At 40.9% G+C, this 14,716-nt stretch overlaps 2 protein-coding genes across 2 annotated transcripts; one reads left to right on the forward strand and one right to left on the reverse strand.

The window, feature by feature from the left end:
* The first annotated feature begins 27 nt into the window (after positions 1–27).
* Positions 28–3,141, forward strand: PDCD2 (programmed cell death 2). Its single transcript, XM_019612832.1, has 5 exons — positions 28–248; positions 422–607; positions 1,551–1,657; positions 2,010–2,126; positions 2,728–3,141. Exons 1-5 carry the CDS (start codon positions 239–241, stop codon positions 2,905–2,907), a joined length of 600 nt encoding a protein of 199 aa, XP_019468377.1. The 5' UTR covers positions 28–238; the 3' UTR covers positions 2,908–3,141.
* A 1,825-nt stretch (positions 3,142–4,966) lies between these two features.
* TBP (TATA-box binding protein) lies at positions 4,967–13,149 on the reverse strand. Its single transcript, XM_010707033.3, has 7 exons — positions 12,910–13,149; positions 11,595–11,929; positions 10,075–10,162; positions 8,460–8,551; positions 6,922–7,089; positions 6,536–6,629; positions 4,967–5,639 (listed from the first exon to the last, which is right to left on the reverse strand). The coding sequence occupies exons 1-6, from the start codon at positions 12,961–12,963 to the stop codon at positions 6,539–6,541; spliced, it is 828 nt and encodes a 275-aa protein (XP_010705335.2). The 5' UTR covers positions 12,964–13,149; the 3' UTR covers positions 4,967–5,639; positions 6,536–6,538.
* Between the last annotated feature and the right edge of the window lie 1,567 nt (positions 13,150–14,716).

Below are 14,716 nucleotides of genomic sequence, written 5' to 3' on the forward strand. Positions count from 1 at the left end.
GCGGGACGGGCGGGGACGCAGGTGGGGCCGGGCCCGTACGGGGGTGCGCGTAAAGTTGGCAGCAGCCTTAACTGAGGGGCGGCCGTTGGTAACTAGCTGATCTGTGCCAGTCAACGGGTCACACTTTTGAAACGTCTAACAGAAACAGTGAGAAGTAACAACCCGTAATTAATGCCATCGTTATAGACGGTGTATCTGATGCATTTGTGACAGCTTTCCTACTCGTAGTACACAGTGGATGAAAAATGGTACAGCCTGTCATTAGTATTTATGTTTGGTCTAACAGTGGTGTAGGTTGTATCTGCCTTTGCAATGTTGGGTCTGTATTTTTGCTTCATAGCACACTGTAGCGGCTACTTCTGGGTAGAAGAGCACGAAACGTGAGATGGCATTGTGAAGTTGTATCTTTTTTGTTTTATAGAGGCCACGGAGGACGCAGAGCCAGACCATAATGAATTCCTTTTTCCAGAATATGAAATTTTGATAGAACCTGAGGAACCAGAGTTTCCTGCTGACAGCACTGTGGATCCTGATGATGAGAAAGGTGCTGTGGATGCATCAAAGAAACTGGAAAAACAAGAGGAAAGCAGAGTCACAAGCACTACAAGTAAGAAATATGTTAGTAGTGAGGACTGTGTTACGTCTTTAAAACGTCAAATGCTGTAGTTCTTAAGTGTTTTTTGTAAACTACTGGTGACCAAAAGTTACAGCTACAGTTGATCATGGTGCCTTTTGGTATGCATCCCATAATAGAAGTTGCTTTTGTGGGAGAGACTGAGCTCCGGCCACAGGAGCTGCTGGAGCAGCTGTTGCTGCAGTGAAGCATTGGACATTAGGGAGCATGCTGTACCCTGCTGTGCTTCCCTCAAGAAAGAAGAAACTTGGGTGAGATAAGAAGAACCCTGAACATCTGCCATCATACTTAACAAATCTCTTTGTCTGTGCCAGAATAACATTGTTCTGAAGTAACTTTAGTTGAATTTAAAAAATTGAAGCACAAGCCCCTTCTCCCCGAAATCATTATTTGTAGTCACCTCACAGGCTTTGTACACACCCAGGGTGGAGAGTTTATAGCGTTAAAGGGGAAAGCAAGTGGGTTCCCAGCTGTCCTTTATGGTGTAAAGCCTCCTAGGGATTCTCCATGTTACACATTGATGTGAACATGGGAGGGCTGTGGCAGGGGTGTAACTCTTAGTGATTGAAACTGAAGTCTGGTCCCTGTGCAGTGTGGGTGGCCTTTTCCCAGTGTCACACTCTGCAGGTTCAACACATTTAATGATCCCTTGGGAAGCCGCAGATTTTGGTCGATTACCTCCTTCCCTTTCTATTGTTCCACTACTGGCATCTATGGCTAAAATGCTACTAACTCTAATAAATGGATGCATACCAGAATCTTAGTATGCCACAAAAAGAAAAAATAATGTCTTAAGAGTGATGTATACTGGGATTTACTGAGAGCCAAATGCTCTTAGGGATGCAATATTATTTTTAATTTTTGCTTTCCTGTGTTAACTTGTAATCCTTGTCTGTTTGTTTGTTTTCTTGCTTAGGTGATGCATTAGATGAAGAGACATTGGAAGCAATGGCAAAACATGAAACTAAAGAAGACAAAATCTTCCAAACATTTAAAGATCGAATAACTGTTGAGCCAGAGCAGGTCAGAAGATGAAGCAGCCTTATAATTTGCACAGTGTTGTGCTCCTGTAAAATGTTTCACTTTCAATCCTTTTATTTCATTCATACAACTAGAAATGGTGATGGGAATGCCTCATCATCCTCTACGCATCTCAATTAAGCTTAATTTTCCATAGATTTCAGCTCATATAAAATTTTGACTATTTAAACAGTCCTGGGAAGATAAACTTTTCCATGAATATGACTTAAAGGAACAGAAACCTTTTTCTGCAGCCATCTTAAAGCTGTGTCTATGTCAGTAACTACCAGTTTTATAACACAGTGAAAGACAGTATTAACTTAATTTAAACTGCTTAATTTCTGCTTCGTTTTAGATAATTAGATACTGCAGAGGAGGAGAAGGCCCAATCTGGGTATCAGGTGAAAATATTCCTGAAGAAAAAGATATCCCAAATTGCTTATGTGGTGCCAAAAGGGTATTTGAATTCCAGGTATGTAAATTAATTTAAAGATAATAGCATGAAGTACAGTACAGATTTAATGGAATCTAATTGTAGGGTCATACACTTAGAGCAAAGTAGTTGAAATTTCTACAGAATAACAGTGCTGACTTGTGTAGAACCCATGTTTACTCTTTCAGGTGCTTTTCCCTATAGGACTTCTTTCACATACATAAGGTAGATAGATCCCCATCTTGTTAATTTGCACCATGTGTAAAATGGGACAGTTGTGAATATGGAACCGACTCTTAAGTCATAGGAATCTGGTATTGTTTGTTCAAAAATACACCTTTATAGAAGTATTTGAGATGTGATTTGGAAGTAAACTGAGCTGTAAGCATTCAGCTGTACAATTCTGCATGCTAGAAGCATGCGTATCTTGAATACACTTCATGTGATACAAAGATGAGCAATGTAGTCATGGAGATAATAATTTGAGATGGAGAGTAGCTGCTAAATTTAACAATGCTCATTACAGAATTTGTATTAGACTTCAGTAGGGACATGTCTTTGCTTCCCTTTGCGTCTAGTACACTGTTTCAGGAAGTGTAAACTGTTACTTAGTAGTTGTAACCTGTGTTTTTCCCTGAAGATAATGCCACAGCTCCTGAACCACCTTAAGGTTGACAGCCTCGAGGAGAGCATTGACTGGGGAACACTGGTGGTGTACACGTGTGCTGAGAACTGCAGTGCAGAAAACAAGTATGCTGAGGAGTTCATATGGAAACAAGACTTCTCTATAGAGTCTTCTGAACCTCCCTTAAGTTCCTAAGTTGAATCATCTATAATCACACTTATTTTGTTCTTCAACGCATCTGCAGGAAACTGAACTAACAGCAGTGATACCAGTCTAACAGTTCTCTTCTTGGTAGGGGATGGGAGCCCCAGGCAACTTCATTCTTACGCTCTTGAAGTTGGTAATAAAGCCAGATGCGATTCTTCATTGAATTTCACTTCAAATCTCAACTCTGAATGTTTATTTAAATAAAGATTAAATGGTTTTGGACTGGTGAAAGTATCTTTTTTGGCAACCGAATTTGAGAATCTTAGATGATTGCCTGTCAGAACTTTTGCTTTAAAAAACTGATAGTAATTCACAGAGAAAAGCAGACTGCTCTAAGCTCACTTGCATGCTGTAGCTCAGCAGGTTACAGTAGTCACAGCAATGAAGCTGCATAGCCTTTAAACAGGCAACTTAATTATGCTTTGCTCTTCCAAAAGGTACACTGGATCTTAAGAGGCAGTTGTTACATGTTGTGATTAATGATAATTCAGGATAAAATGAACAAGTAATTGTTCTATTTGACTTAAAACCATTAACTGAGTTAAACTATTTCTGCATTAGACTATTGCAGAAGCAGTCTAAACAAAGCCTGCCTTGTCAGAAGATGTTTATCATCTGTTGTTTACTGTTCATAACAGCAGATTTTCAATCTGAACTGTTAACTCTGCCATCCATCTTCAGTGAAGTTTAAAAACAGGTGCCTTCTGTCTGCTGTGTCACTGAGGGAAGAGCAAAAACATAACTGTGATGCTTAAGTAACTGGGATGTTTGCTTAACTACTACCGTGGATAAAACTGCATTTGCAGTAAAAGAGAAGAGGTGGATTGTTTCTACCTACAATACAGAATTTACTTAAGTTACTCATTCCTTCCTCCTGCTTGAGCCCTCCATGTTTGCTTACCAGTGATTCCGCGAGCGATTTTATGAAAACACTAGAAGCCACTGCTTTTGTGTAGTTTAGATGCTGGGAATCCTCAGCTGAGCAGGCAGAGAACGCCTTAAGTGTAAAGCTATTTACTCATCACCACACTTCTAAAAGGACCATTTCCTGGAATAGCACGCACCATCTTAAGTCACTACAGCACAACTTGGCTGATTTGAGTGAAAACCATATGATATATGGCTTAAAGTTTTCCTACCATAGTTAGCAGTTCTGCAGATGCTAAAAAAGCACAGATGGCAATACAGCAGAACATTGGACCAGCTTACCTAAATACTACATCTGCTGTGTGCTGCATCTCATTTAATTATGTAGCTCTGCATGGTAGTATATCAACTTCCTGCTAAGATCAGTGAAACAAATTATTGAAAGACCTGTTGATAGTGATGCATAACGTGCACCACTTTAAGAATAAGCAAAGATTAAGTTCACTCACGATTTGCAAATGGTATGGTAGCAAAGCCAGCCATAACTACTTATCTGGAATGAAATATTTTAATTAAGAGACCATGGTTACATGTGGGTTAGTTTTAGATAAAAGCTGTTTGAAAGAACGTGGAAGTCATAGAAAGGTTATTACTGGAAATGTACTGGAGAAAAAAGTTTATTTTTAGTTCTTAGCCCATTAAGCTTCAAGCACACTTCAAAGGGGAGATTATGTACATGCTGACTCTAGCTGGAAGGGCTTTGACATTTTGTAGGAACACTAATATAGTGAGACTGTCATAGTTGGTAAAATACAAAAGTGATTTATAAGAAATATTAGAAGCTAAGCAAAAAATCTTTTGTTCCAGTTCATTCAAGTGTAGCTATGTAAGACTTGCATAAATCCCATCTGTTGAATGGGAGGCAACACATACTTGAACACAAACTCCTGTAGCCAGTCTTCTCTTTCCTGTTAGTGTACTGGAAGTAATCAGGCTGAATGTTGCCAAGGATATGACTACTGGTAAGCAAGCCAGAGCATTGTTAAGATTTTCTCCAAATGACAAGTCAGTTACAGTAGTGCATGTGCTATTCAAAAATCCAGATTAAATTAAAAAGAACTTCTCAATATATTTCACTTTACCAACTGTGTAATTTTAAAACTCATTAAGACAGTTCCCATAATTGTATAAACAGGGTTTATTGTACATGTGGAGCTGAAGGAGAAAAGAGGAGGAATATATATATTATATATATATGTACAGTGAGCTGTTTTCATTAATAAATTTATTCTGCCTTGCTTAATACTGGAAAGAGGGAATGTGTCTGGCACCAAAGAAATTTAAAACTGAAGAAATTTAAAAGCTTAACTTTCAAAATTATAAAAACCACGGTCTTAATGGAAGGAAATTAAAACATATATACATGGCAACTTAAGTGGTTTATACACTGAGTGACACGGTCGCATTCATCTTTTAAACCAATTTATGAATTTTCTATTAACAGAACTGGCATTAAAACTATTTAAAAGCTAGAATATAAATAAAACTCGGAGGGACTGCTCCAAGAGCAGCCCAACAAAGCAACTCACAGTAACTCAGTAGACATAATCATCGATAAAACAATTCCCCTTGAGCATCAGGGAAATAGGCACTAACTGGGAAATAGTCCAAGTCTGGTGTTGCAGTTTCACTGAAGTCCATCTCGTTACTGCTGTGCCATATGCAATGCCTTTTAAAATGTACCCCCAATTTCTCTGAAATATGTAGAAAATGTTACGTTGTCTTCCGGAAACCCTTTAAAATAGGATAGATGTTTTCAAATGCTTCGTAGATTTCTGCTCGAACTTTAGCACCTGCAACAAGAGAGAAACTGACTTAATTCCCTCTCTCTCCAGAGCCAAATAGTTCATTTTAATTTTTAGAATGTTTATTTGAATGCAGTTTTATGTACATCCACCTCTATTTCTACATGTAATTCTTCCTTTAGATAGCCATTTTCTATAAAACATACATTATCAGAATTAACGGAAGGCGAATAAAGTCCTGAGTTTGTTTCATTACCACTTTCGTGCTTATGCCATACTTGCAAATGAGATTTTCTAAACATATTTTCTCAGTACACTCAACTGCAAAGCACAGCCCCATAGGATGTTTCTGCAGAAGGGCCTGAACAGCAGAGTTCTATTCAAGAGTGCAAACATCTGGGAAAGCAAGGAAATAGTGACTGAAGCAGAGACCAAAGTGCAGGTATACAGTCCTTCTTTCATCTGTGAATTCAGGTTTGTTTTTTTTTTCAATACAGTAAGGCTTAACAGAGGGGAAAAGGAAGGGTGTAGGTGGAGTGCCCAAGGTTAAGGAAGCCCCAGAGCTTGGATATCTCCCCTTCTTTGGCTGCTGCATCAAAAGAAAAAAAATGGCAGCAGCCTCCAGTCAAGCTGTTACAATGCAGTGAGCTCAGTCACATGCACCTAATGCACAGAAACAGACTTTCAGATTTTGCTGAGAACATTACCTGAGCTCTTTTTGGGCACCTGCCATTCTTCATTAGAATTCAAAATCACTACTTATAAGGTTTAACCAAATACATGTGGTTTGCTTTGTGGGTTCTTGTCCACAAAACACTGTACTGTCTGTTCTTTCCCAATACTGTCATTTCTAAAGAAGAGCAACTAATAAATTGCATACTTGTGGGACCATTGTTTCTAATGCAGTCTAAATCTAGCCTACTGGAATAAAATACTTGACTTACCAGTTAAAACCACTTTTCCAGAAACAAAATAAGCAGAACAATTCTTGGCTTGATCATTCTGTAGATTAAGCCAGGAAACAATTCCGGCTCGTAGCTGTAAGAGAAGAGTCACAGTGTTTCAATGTGCCAACAGACAGATGTCCTAGCCCTTCATCTGCAGAACTGCAGAAACAGACAGTGCAGATGTAGACAATTTGGGAAGAGTAGCAAAGAATTGTTGCCCAATATCAACCCATGAAAATTACATCAGTTACCCCAGAGGCAGAGCTAGGATAGGAACGAAGATGCTGACTCCCCTCTGGTGTAAGGAAACAATCTAAACAGACACCACCCTCTAAGCTAGTCACTACACAGCAAGAATGAAAGGTAAGCAAACCTTCATTTACCTGCTGAACTGCTGGTGTGTGAGTACCAATCCTTCTAATCTGATAGGAAACTTCACATCACAGCTGCCCACCATGTTCTGAATTTTAAAATCCAAAAATTTTGCAGGAAAACCCAGTTTCTGAACAACTCTTGCATACTTCCTTGCTGCCAGTCTGGACTGTTCTTCGCTGAAGGGAGAAAAGGATAGCCAGCTTATTTCCCCTGTTAAGCACTACTTCAAGCAAACAGCACCAAGCCACAAATATTTAACTGGAAAAAGAAATGTTGTGTGTGTTGCAGGAGAGAAGAGTTGCAAAATGCTTACATCCAAAATTAACAACTATTACTGGTTTGCACGCTTAGTTGGGGTACTAAAGTCCTGAACACTTTAACACTGTATTCACTGTTTATGAAGCAGAAAATACTTTGTAACTCCACATATTTCCATACCCTTCAAATATGTACCTCTGTAAGACATTAAAATTGTTACTTAGATTTTCAATCCCACTACTGCTACAATCTACAAACTCCTATAGGAGCCTGTAAACTGCCAAAGTCCTCTGCTTGATGCGGCCCAGGTACTCAGACCTAGGTTTAACACAACTACACAGCCTTACTTGCTATTACAGAACTCAATTTGCTTCACTTCTGTAAACAGCTGAAGATCTGGTTCCTCCTGAGGCAGAGTAAGACAACTTGACTTGCGAACATAACCAGGCAGACAAAGCGTTTCCTGTGCATCTTTATTCATCATTGATGATCAGAGGATTGGAGCACCTCCCCTACAAGGACAGGCTGAGAGTGCTGGGGTTTCTCAGCCTGGAGAAGACTCCAAGGAGACCTTATAGCAGCCTTTCAGTACCTGAAGGGGGCCTACAGGAAAGCTGGGGAGGGACTTTTTGTACTGGTGTGTAGTGATAGGATGAGGAGAAATGGAAGAAGGTAGAGTTACACTAGATATTAGGAAGAAATTCTTTACTGTGAGGGTGGTGAAACACTGGAACAGGTTGCCCAGAGAGGCTGTGGATGCTCTCTCCCTGGAGGCATTCAAGGCCAGGCTGGATGGGGCTCTGAGCAACCTGGACTAGAGGGAGGTGTCCCTTCTTATAGCAGGGCATTGGAACAGGATGATCTTCAAGGTCCCTTCCAGCCCAAATTATTCTATGATTCTATGATCTCTGCTCATTAGCTTATTCCCTTTGGATTTCTAAAGGACTTCTTCAGAGTTGAATTTCTCTCCTGCTCACTGTAGTAAAACTCATGTTTAGTTTTCAATTCTCATGCCTCAATGATCCCGTTACGAACAGATCAGACCACAGGGACTGGAGACTTGGAGCTCTTGGCCCACGATGAATGAAACAACTCAAATACCAAATTGCTCTTATCCTGCCGCTGCCCCTACAGTTTAAACAGTTTCAGTGCATAGCCATTCTATGTGCATGTGCATATACAACATATATATAATAAACACTGTATAAAAGAAACAGTATTTCTCAAGCATCATGGTTTCAAAAGAAAAGATGACCTTGCCTAGTTTGCTCTTAGCAGCTGAACGTACCTTTTTGCTCCTGTGCACACCATTTTTCCAGAGCTGAATATAAGCGCAGTAGTACGTGGTTCTCTTATTCTCATAATAACAGCAGCAAAACGCTGAAATGTGAGCATTGAAATTATTAGTGATACATGGATGTAACAATTACATCAAGACCAAGTTTGCGTAATCTAAGTAGCCACTGCAAAGAAATAACTAGATTCAAATATATGTACAGAACACTCCTCATTCACACATTTCAAGTAAGCTTTAATTAGTTTCAAACACTCTTACAGGCAGAGTCGAACAAGAAGGATTTCTAGTACTGCACTCCTCTTTTACTAAGCTTGTCTCTGACTACCATGTGCATACCACAAATACTACTAACATTTGCAACACAACGATAGCAACGATCTCAGTACCAAATTTTCCTCCACATCTTGAAATTTAATCTGTTATAAGCAGGATGGAAGGTTATGCAAATATTTTATGGTCTGCTTTGGCTTTGTACCTTAAGCATTCGGGTAGCATTAGAAAATTGTCAAACAGAACTGCTGGGAAGTCAGAAGCCATATTCCATATAAACTGAAGTCATCTTAACTACCATAGTAGAATACAACTGCATTTATAAACATTCTTAAACTCTCTGAAGCAACTGCAAACTGTTCTGGGCATCACACACAAAATCCCTTTTTTGTGCTATATTAAACTTGGACCAGTTCACTATACGGTCTCATATGCTGTTCTGCTGACATAATGAAGGTAGTAGCATGAGTTACCCAACAACACATTTGTCAAACTATGGCTTAAATAACAGCCAAGCAACGTCTTTGTTTCATAAAACGATGTACTGACTAAAAGTCAGGAGTGTGTTACATAACCCTTCTTTTCTCTCTGCTGTGGAAAAACAGCATTTCATATTGATCGTTCTAGCCTACAAGTTTTACACAGCCACCTACCCTACCATAAGAGCTACCATCGCCTGCTCAAATGTGAGCTGCACAAGCATCTTACTCACATGCAGTTGTTAACAGCATCACTGTTATAACTGACAGTAACAGTCAGTACTGGGGGAAAACGTGAAAGAACAAAGCTTAGAGGGGGAGCGAGGCCACAAGAACCCTGTAACTGCACTGCTGCCACAGGAATTCCAGAGCAGTAGCCAGAAGGAAGAAACTCTGGAACTCACAGAACAACCATGGCTCTTACAGATGCCAGAAATTGAATTCTCCCTTCCTTTTTTCTTGTTGGAAAATAGGGAACAAGACTTGAGCATCAGACATTTTGCAATAACACAAAAACGGAACTTGCTGAGCAAAAGCAACGAGGGTGCCATATAAACAGTAACTCAGGACAGCTCTACAACAATGAAAAAAACTTTCCCAGTATATTAATTAGTCACACTGTTCTTTCTAATGCTCCCAAATCACATCTTCACATAAAACACAGCTATATCAGCATAAGAACGCTTCTTACTCATTCAGAAAAGAAATCTTTAATGAACTTAGGTAATTCTATTAACTCTACCATAAAACTGTTTCTGAATAAAGGTTTTTCAATCTAGCTACTACAGCAAAGCACACTCCAAACCCGTTCTGCTGACATATCTGTTACTGGATGCATTCTAACATACTTCTCTTACCTTGGGATTATATTCAGCATTTCGGGCACGAAGTGCAATGGTTTTTAGGTCAAGTTTGCAACCAAGATTCACCGTGGACACAATATTCCTGAAAATAGTTCAGAGAAATACATTTTAAAAAGTAAATTAAAGAATTAAAGCATCCATATAGCATGCTTATTAGTTTCATTTTTTTTATTTGTTTAAACAAGCAAGCTTCAATGACATCTCTCATACTGACAGGAAACTCCTCTTTTAGGGCAGTACCTCCTAAAGCACGACTGCTGATTCCTCCTTTCCTGCCAACTATTATGAAAAGCATCCCATGAGAAAAATATTTCAGTTGGGCAGGAAAAAAATTTTGAGGTTGTGCTGTGACCACTCATCACAATCCAGGAAGCTGCTGTGAATGGGCAAAAATGTAGTAGCAATGATACTGTCCTTGGGATGCCCTTCAAGGAGGAAGACATGATGCAGGACTAAGTGAGAATACCCTCGCAGATAAACCCACTGCTAGGTGTTCAAAAAAACGATCTCCAGAAAGTTTAAGAGAAGTCCAAGGAAATTTTGCATTTAGTAACACTTATTTACTTAGAAAACACTGAAATCTAAAGGTCTTCCGTAGGTTTTAAAAAAATATTAATATTGGAGACTATTCTTTTGGTGCAAAATTCACTTTGTTTAACACCTATTTCTCCTTGGGCCTTCCATACATTGCTGTAAGTCTCTATAAAGCTACAGTTCAGTGAAAATACTTTCATACCTGAAACTCAAGAAGCTCTACGTTGTAGTAAATGACTAGAAAACGGAGCATGGAATATTAAAGACTACTCACTACTAGCTTCTAGACTATCAGCCAGTATCTTCCTCTCAACCCTTCCAATTCCATTATAGACGTTACAGTTCCTGTGATCTGCTTTAATATCTCACTGCCAAAATTCTCTGCACAGTGAGATGGATCTACTGACTTTTTGGTGTAAGCTAAAAATGAGTGTTTCAAGGCACGTGTATTTTGAAATACCAGATCATCAACTCAGACAGCTTCATAAGCAAAGCAAGACAAACTCCCACAGCACAGAGCTTTAGCACTATACTGCTAAATGACAATATGATCATAGAATGGTCTGGGTTGAAAAGGACCACAATGATCATCTAGTTTCAACCCCCCTGCTGTGTGCAGGGTCACCAACCACTAGGATCAGGCTGCCCAGAGCCACATCCAGCTTGGCCTCCAGGCATGGGGCATCCACAACCTCCTTGGGCAACCTGTTCCACTGCATCACCACCCTCTGTATGAAAAACTTCCTCCTACTACCTAACCTAAACCTGCCCTTAGTTTCCCCTTGTCCTATCATTATCCACCCTTGTAAGCAGTCATTTACAATGATAACGTTCTGCACTAATCATACAAATAAATATTCAAGATCACCCTTCCTATCAAAATGTAGTACACAATTCCTCATGTGGCTTTGCTCTTGGGTATTTCGAGTTAAAGCACATCCTGAGAGACGTCATGCTATACTAGCACACAACACACTCACTGTAGCTGTGGCACTATCCCAGAGCTCTCAGATGCCGGTGTTGCAGGAGTTATAGGAGTCATCGGAGTCATTGGGGAGGGGTACAGAGGTGTGGTTCCTGGTAAAGGGGCTGTGGTAAGAGTCTGTGAGTGGAAGAGCTGAGGAGTTTGACCAGATGTTCCCTGTGTCGCTTGCTGTGATGTAGACTGCTGTGCTGCCTGCTGCTGCTGCTGCTGCTGCCGCTGCTGTTCCTCAAGGATGGACAGACTGTTGGTGCTCTGGACAGGCTGTGGTGTCAGTCCCGTGCCATATGGCATCATTGGGCTAAAAATTGGAATTCCAGGAGTCATTGCACCCTGCAGAAGAAAGCATGAAAAAGGAACCACAGATCCTTTGACTTAATCTCATTTTAAAGAGAAAAAGCTTGAAGTAGTAATCTAAGAATAAATCATCTTAGTTGGTCACATCAAACCTGTGGCATATTAGTAACTTAAAAAGCTAAAAACAGAAAACCTTTGCAAGATTCAGTTCTTCCACAACATGAATCACAACATCCATCAATCTGTCAATTCCAACACTGCCTGGCACGTCAGTGATATCAGTATGTTTCCTACAATACCTGGAAAGCACATCTCAACTTTGACCCACAATTTCTACTTGCAATCGTTAGAATGCAAATGCATTTGCAGCACAACTGTAGTCCATTATGTATAAGCCAATTTAAAGGATTCCAAAAGTAATGAACAAAGTTAAAATGATAGAATGGCTTGAGTTAGAAGGGAATCTCCACCCCTTGCCATTGACAGGGCTACCACCCACCAGCTCTGGCAGCCTAGGGCCCCTTCCAATCTGGCCCTGTGTGCCTCCAGGGATGGGTCATCCACAGCTTCTCAAGCCAGCCTGTACCTGACCACCCTCTGTGTAAAGAATTTTCTCCTAACATCTGATTTAAATTTCCCTCTTTTAGTTTAAAGCCATTCCCCCTTGTCCTATTGCTATTAGACCATGTTAAAAAGTCAATCCCCCTCCTGCTTGTAAGTTCTCTTCAAGTGCTGGAAGGCTGCAGTGAGGTCTCCCCTTCTTATTTCCAACATGTCAGTTATGTTTCAGCTTCAAGAAAACCATAAATATATCATTATATTTCTTAAACCTCTGGATATATAAATCAATGTTTTTTCAACTCTGCTTTTTACTAATTATTCTATATGCAATAGAATTTTTCGTATCTGCAAACATACGAACAAAAAAGACACAAAGAAATTACATACAAGAAACAGAAAACACTTTCACAAAGAAATTCAGACTGCATATTGCATATTACGTCATTCCTCTTTACCTGAGGGGAGGCTAAGCCTTGAGCGTAGGGTGGCAAACTGTTGTTCTGATCCATGATTCCAGTTATTCTTTGGTGAGGCCAGAAATATTTCCTTCAATTAATTTATATTAATTTAAAACCGAAATGGTTTTTGACTCTCTAAAGCATTCCAGCAAAGCAGCTTTTTAGCCAAGCTGAAAACGTCAGGAAAACATCAGCTCCAGAGAAAACGTACTGCAAGTCTAAAACACTAAACAGAGCCTGAAAAGAAAAGAAGTAATATCTTGAGAATAACATTTAAATAAAAGCACACCTATCAGCTGGTATGTTAGATAAGAAACACCCACATACAAATATATGTGAGAACACTCATACGCACGCACACACCCATGCACCTTATATAAAGTAATCTCTCTCTTTCTACAGCACCTTACAGCCCCCTGGATGCCCCGTGGTGAGCACCCACAGCACGTGAGCAGCTGCCTCCAGAACTACGCCCTCCTTCACACGCAGCTCTAGACCTTCACGCTCACTGTACCATATTCTTCTCTTCATCTGGGAAAGCACTGACTTTCAGAACTGAATTCCACCAGCTCCTGACAGACAGGCCTAAAGCCACACATTGCTCACACATCTCCTGGGCAGAGTAAAGGCTTGGCCTTCCAAAAATGTTTTTTTCTGCTATGGGAAAACACTGCTGGTCAGCTCAGGTTTAGGAATTCTCCTTCCATCTACTTCCGCAAAGCGCTAATGCATTTTGAATTGCAGTGATGTACTTCATTGGGGGAAAAAGAGAAACTGAAAGCATGAAATGAACGCATGCTTTTGGGTGTTGTTGTTTCACTTATTGTTCGTTTGTTGTTTGTTTAAACAAAGACCGTACCTCTATTGGCATGCTATGGAAAGAAATTATACAAATAGAGAATTGAAATGCTTTCATGGAATCGTAAGGGCTGGAAGTGACCTCCAGAGATCATCGAGCCCAACCCCCTGCTAAAGCAGGTTCCATACTGTAGAAAAGTGTCTGGGTAAATTCTGAGTACTTCCAGTGAAGGATACTCCACAGCCTCTCTGGGCAGCTCTGTCTTCCTCTATTTGTATGGAACTTCCTGTGTTGCAGTCTGCGTCCACTGCTCCTTGTTCTGCCTTGAACTGGGGAGCCCAGAACTGGACACAGTGCTCTGGATGTGGCCTCAGCAGGGCAGAGCAGAGTGGGAGGATCACCTCCCTCAACCTGCTGGCCGTGCATCCCTGGATCCCATTGGCTTTCTGGGCCATAGGGGCACACTGCTGGCTCACGGTCCACCTGCTATCTGCAAAAAAGCTCAGGTCCTTCTCTGCATAGCTTCTTGTTATGAAATGCTATACTTTTTTTATCAAATACTTTGCCATTAGTTTATAGCTTGCTTAACTCGACACTTACGCAGAGAGCTTCAAGGTCATTTTTAGGCAAACCATCAGAAAATTTGAAGAAAGCCTGCCCAGCTTTTTCTTGTCTTTAAGGCACAAGAGCTCAAAATCGCACTAACGTAACACTGTAGCCGAAACAGCATCCGCTGTTTTCCCCAAAGGCGCTTCCACGTTTCACGCCCTGGAAAGAGGTGGCCCCCCGGCCCAGCCGTTACCCAGCAGCAGAGGCAGCCCATCCGCAGCCCGAACGCCGGGCATGCCGGGACGCGCCGCGCGGACAACACCTACATCCAACCCATCCGCAACCCCCCGCCTGCGGCCCGATCCCTCGGCCGAGGGACGCGGTCCGCCCCTCCGAGCCCCGGTACCGCGCCCACGTGCACGGGAAGGGGCGATTATAGCTCGGGCCGTTCCTCCC

The sequence above is a fragment of the Meleagris gallopavo genome, chromosome 2, assembly GCF_000146605.3.
Source record: "Meleagris gallopavo isolate NT-WF06-2002-E0010 breed Aviagen turkey brand Nicholas breeding stock chromosome 2, Turkey_5.1, whole genome shotgun sequence".
Taxonomy (NCBI): domain Eukaryota; kingdom Metazoa; phylum Chordata; class Aves; order Galliformes; family Phasianidae; genus Meleagris; species Meleagris gallopavo.

Excerpts from the sequence above, each read along its gene's own strand:
- PDCD2 (XM_019612832.1), top strand. Across the intron at positions 1,658-2,009 it reads TAACTGTTGAGCCAGAGCAG|ATAATTAGATACTGCAGAGG; the intron begins GTCAGAAGATGA and ends GCTTCGTTTTAG. Across the intron at positions 2,127-2,727 it reads AAAGGGTATTTGAATTCCAG|ATAATGCCACAGCTCCTGAA; the intron begins GTATGTAAATTA and ends TTTTCCCTGAAG.
- TBP (XM_010707033.3), bottom strand. The coding sequence starts at position 12,963 with ATGGATCAGAACAACAGTTTGCCACCCTACGCTCAAGGCTTAGCCTCC. Across the intron at positions 11,930-12,909 it reads AAGGCTTAGCCTCCCCTCAG|GGTGCAATGACTCCTGGAAT; the intron begins GTAAAGAGGAAT and ends TTTCTTCTGCAG. Across the intron at positions 8,552-10,074 it reads ATGCTGAATATAATCCCAAG|CGTTTTGCTGCTGTTATTAT; the intron begins GTAAGAGAAGTA and ends CTCACATTTCAG.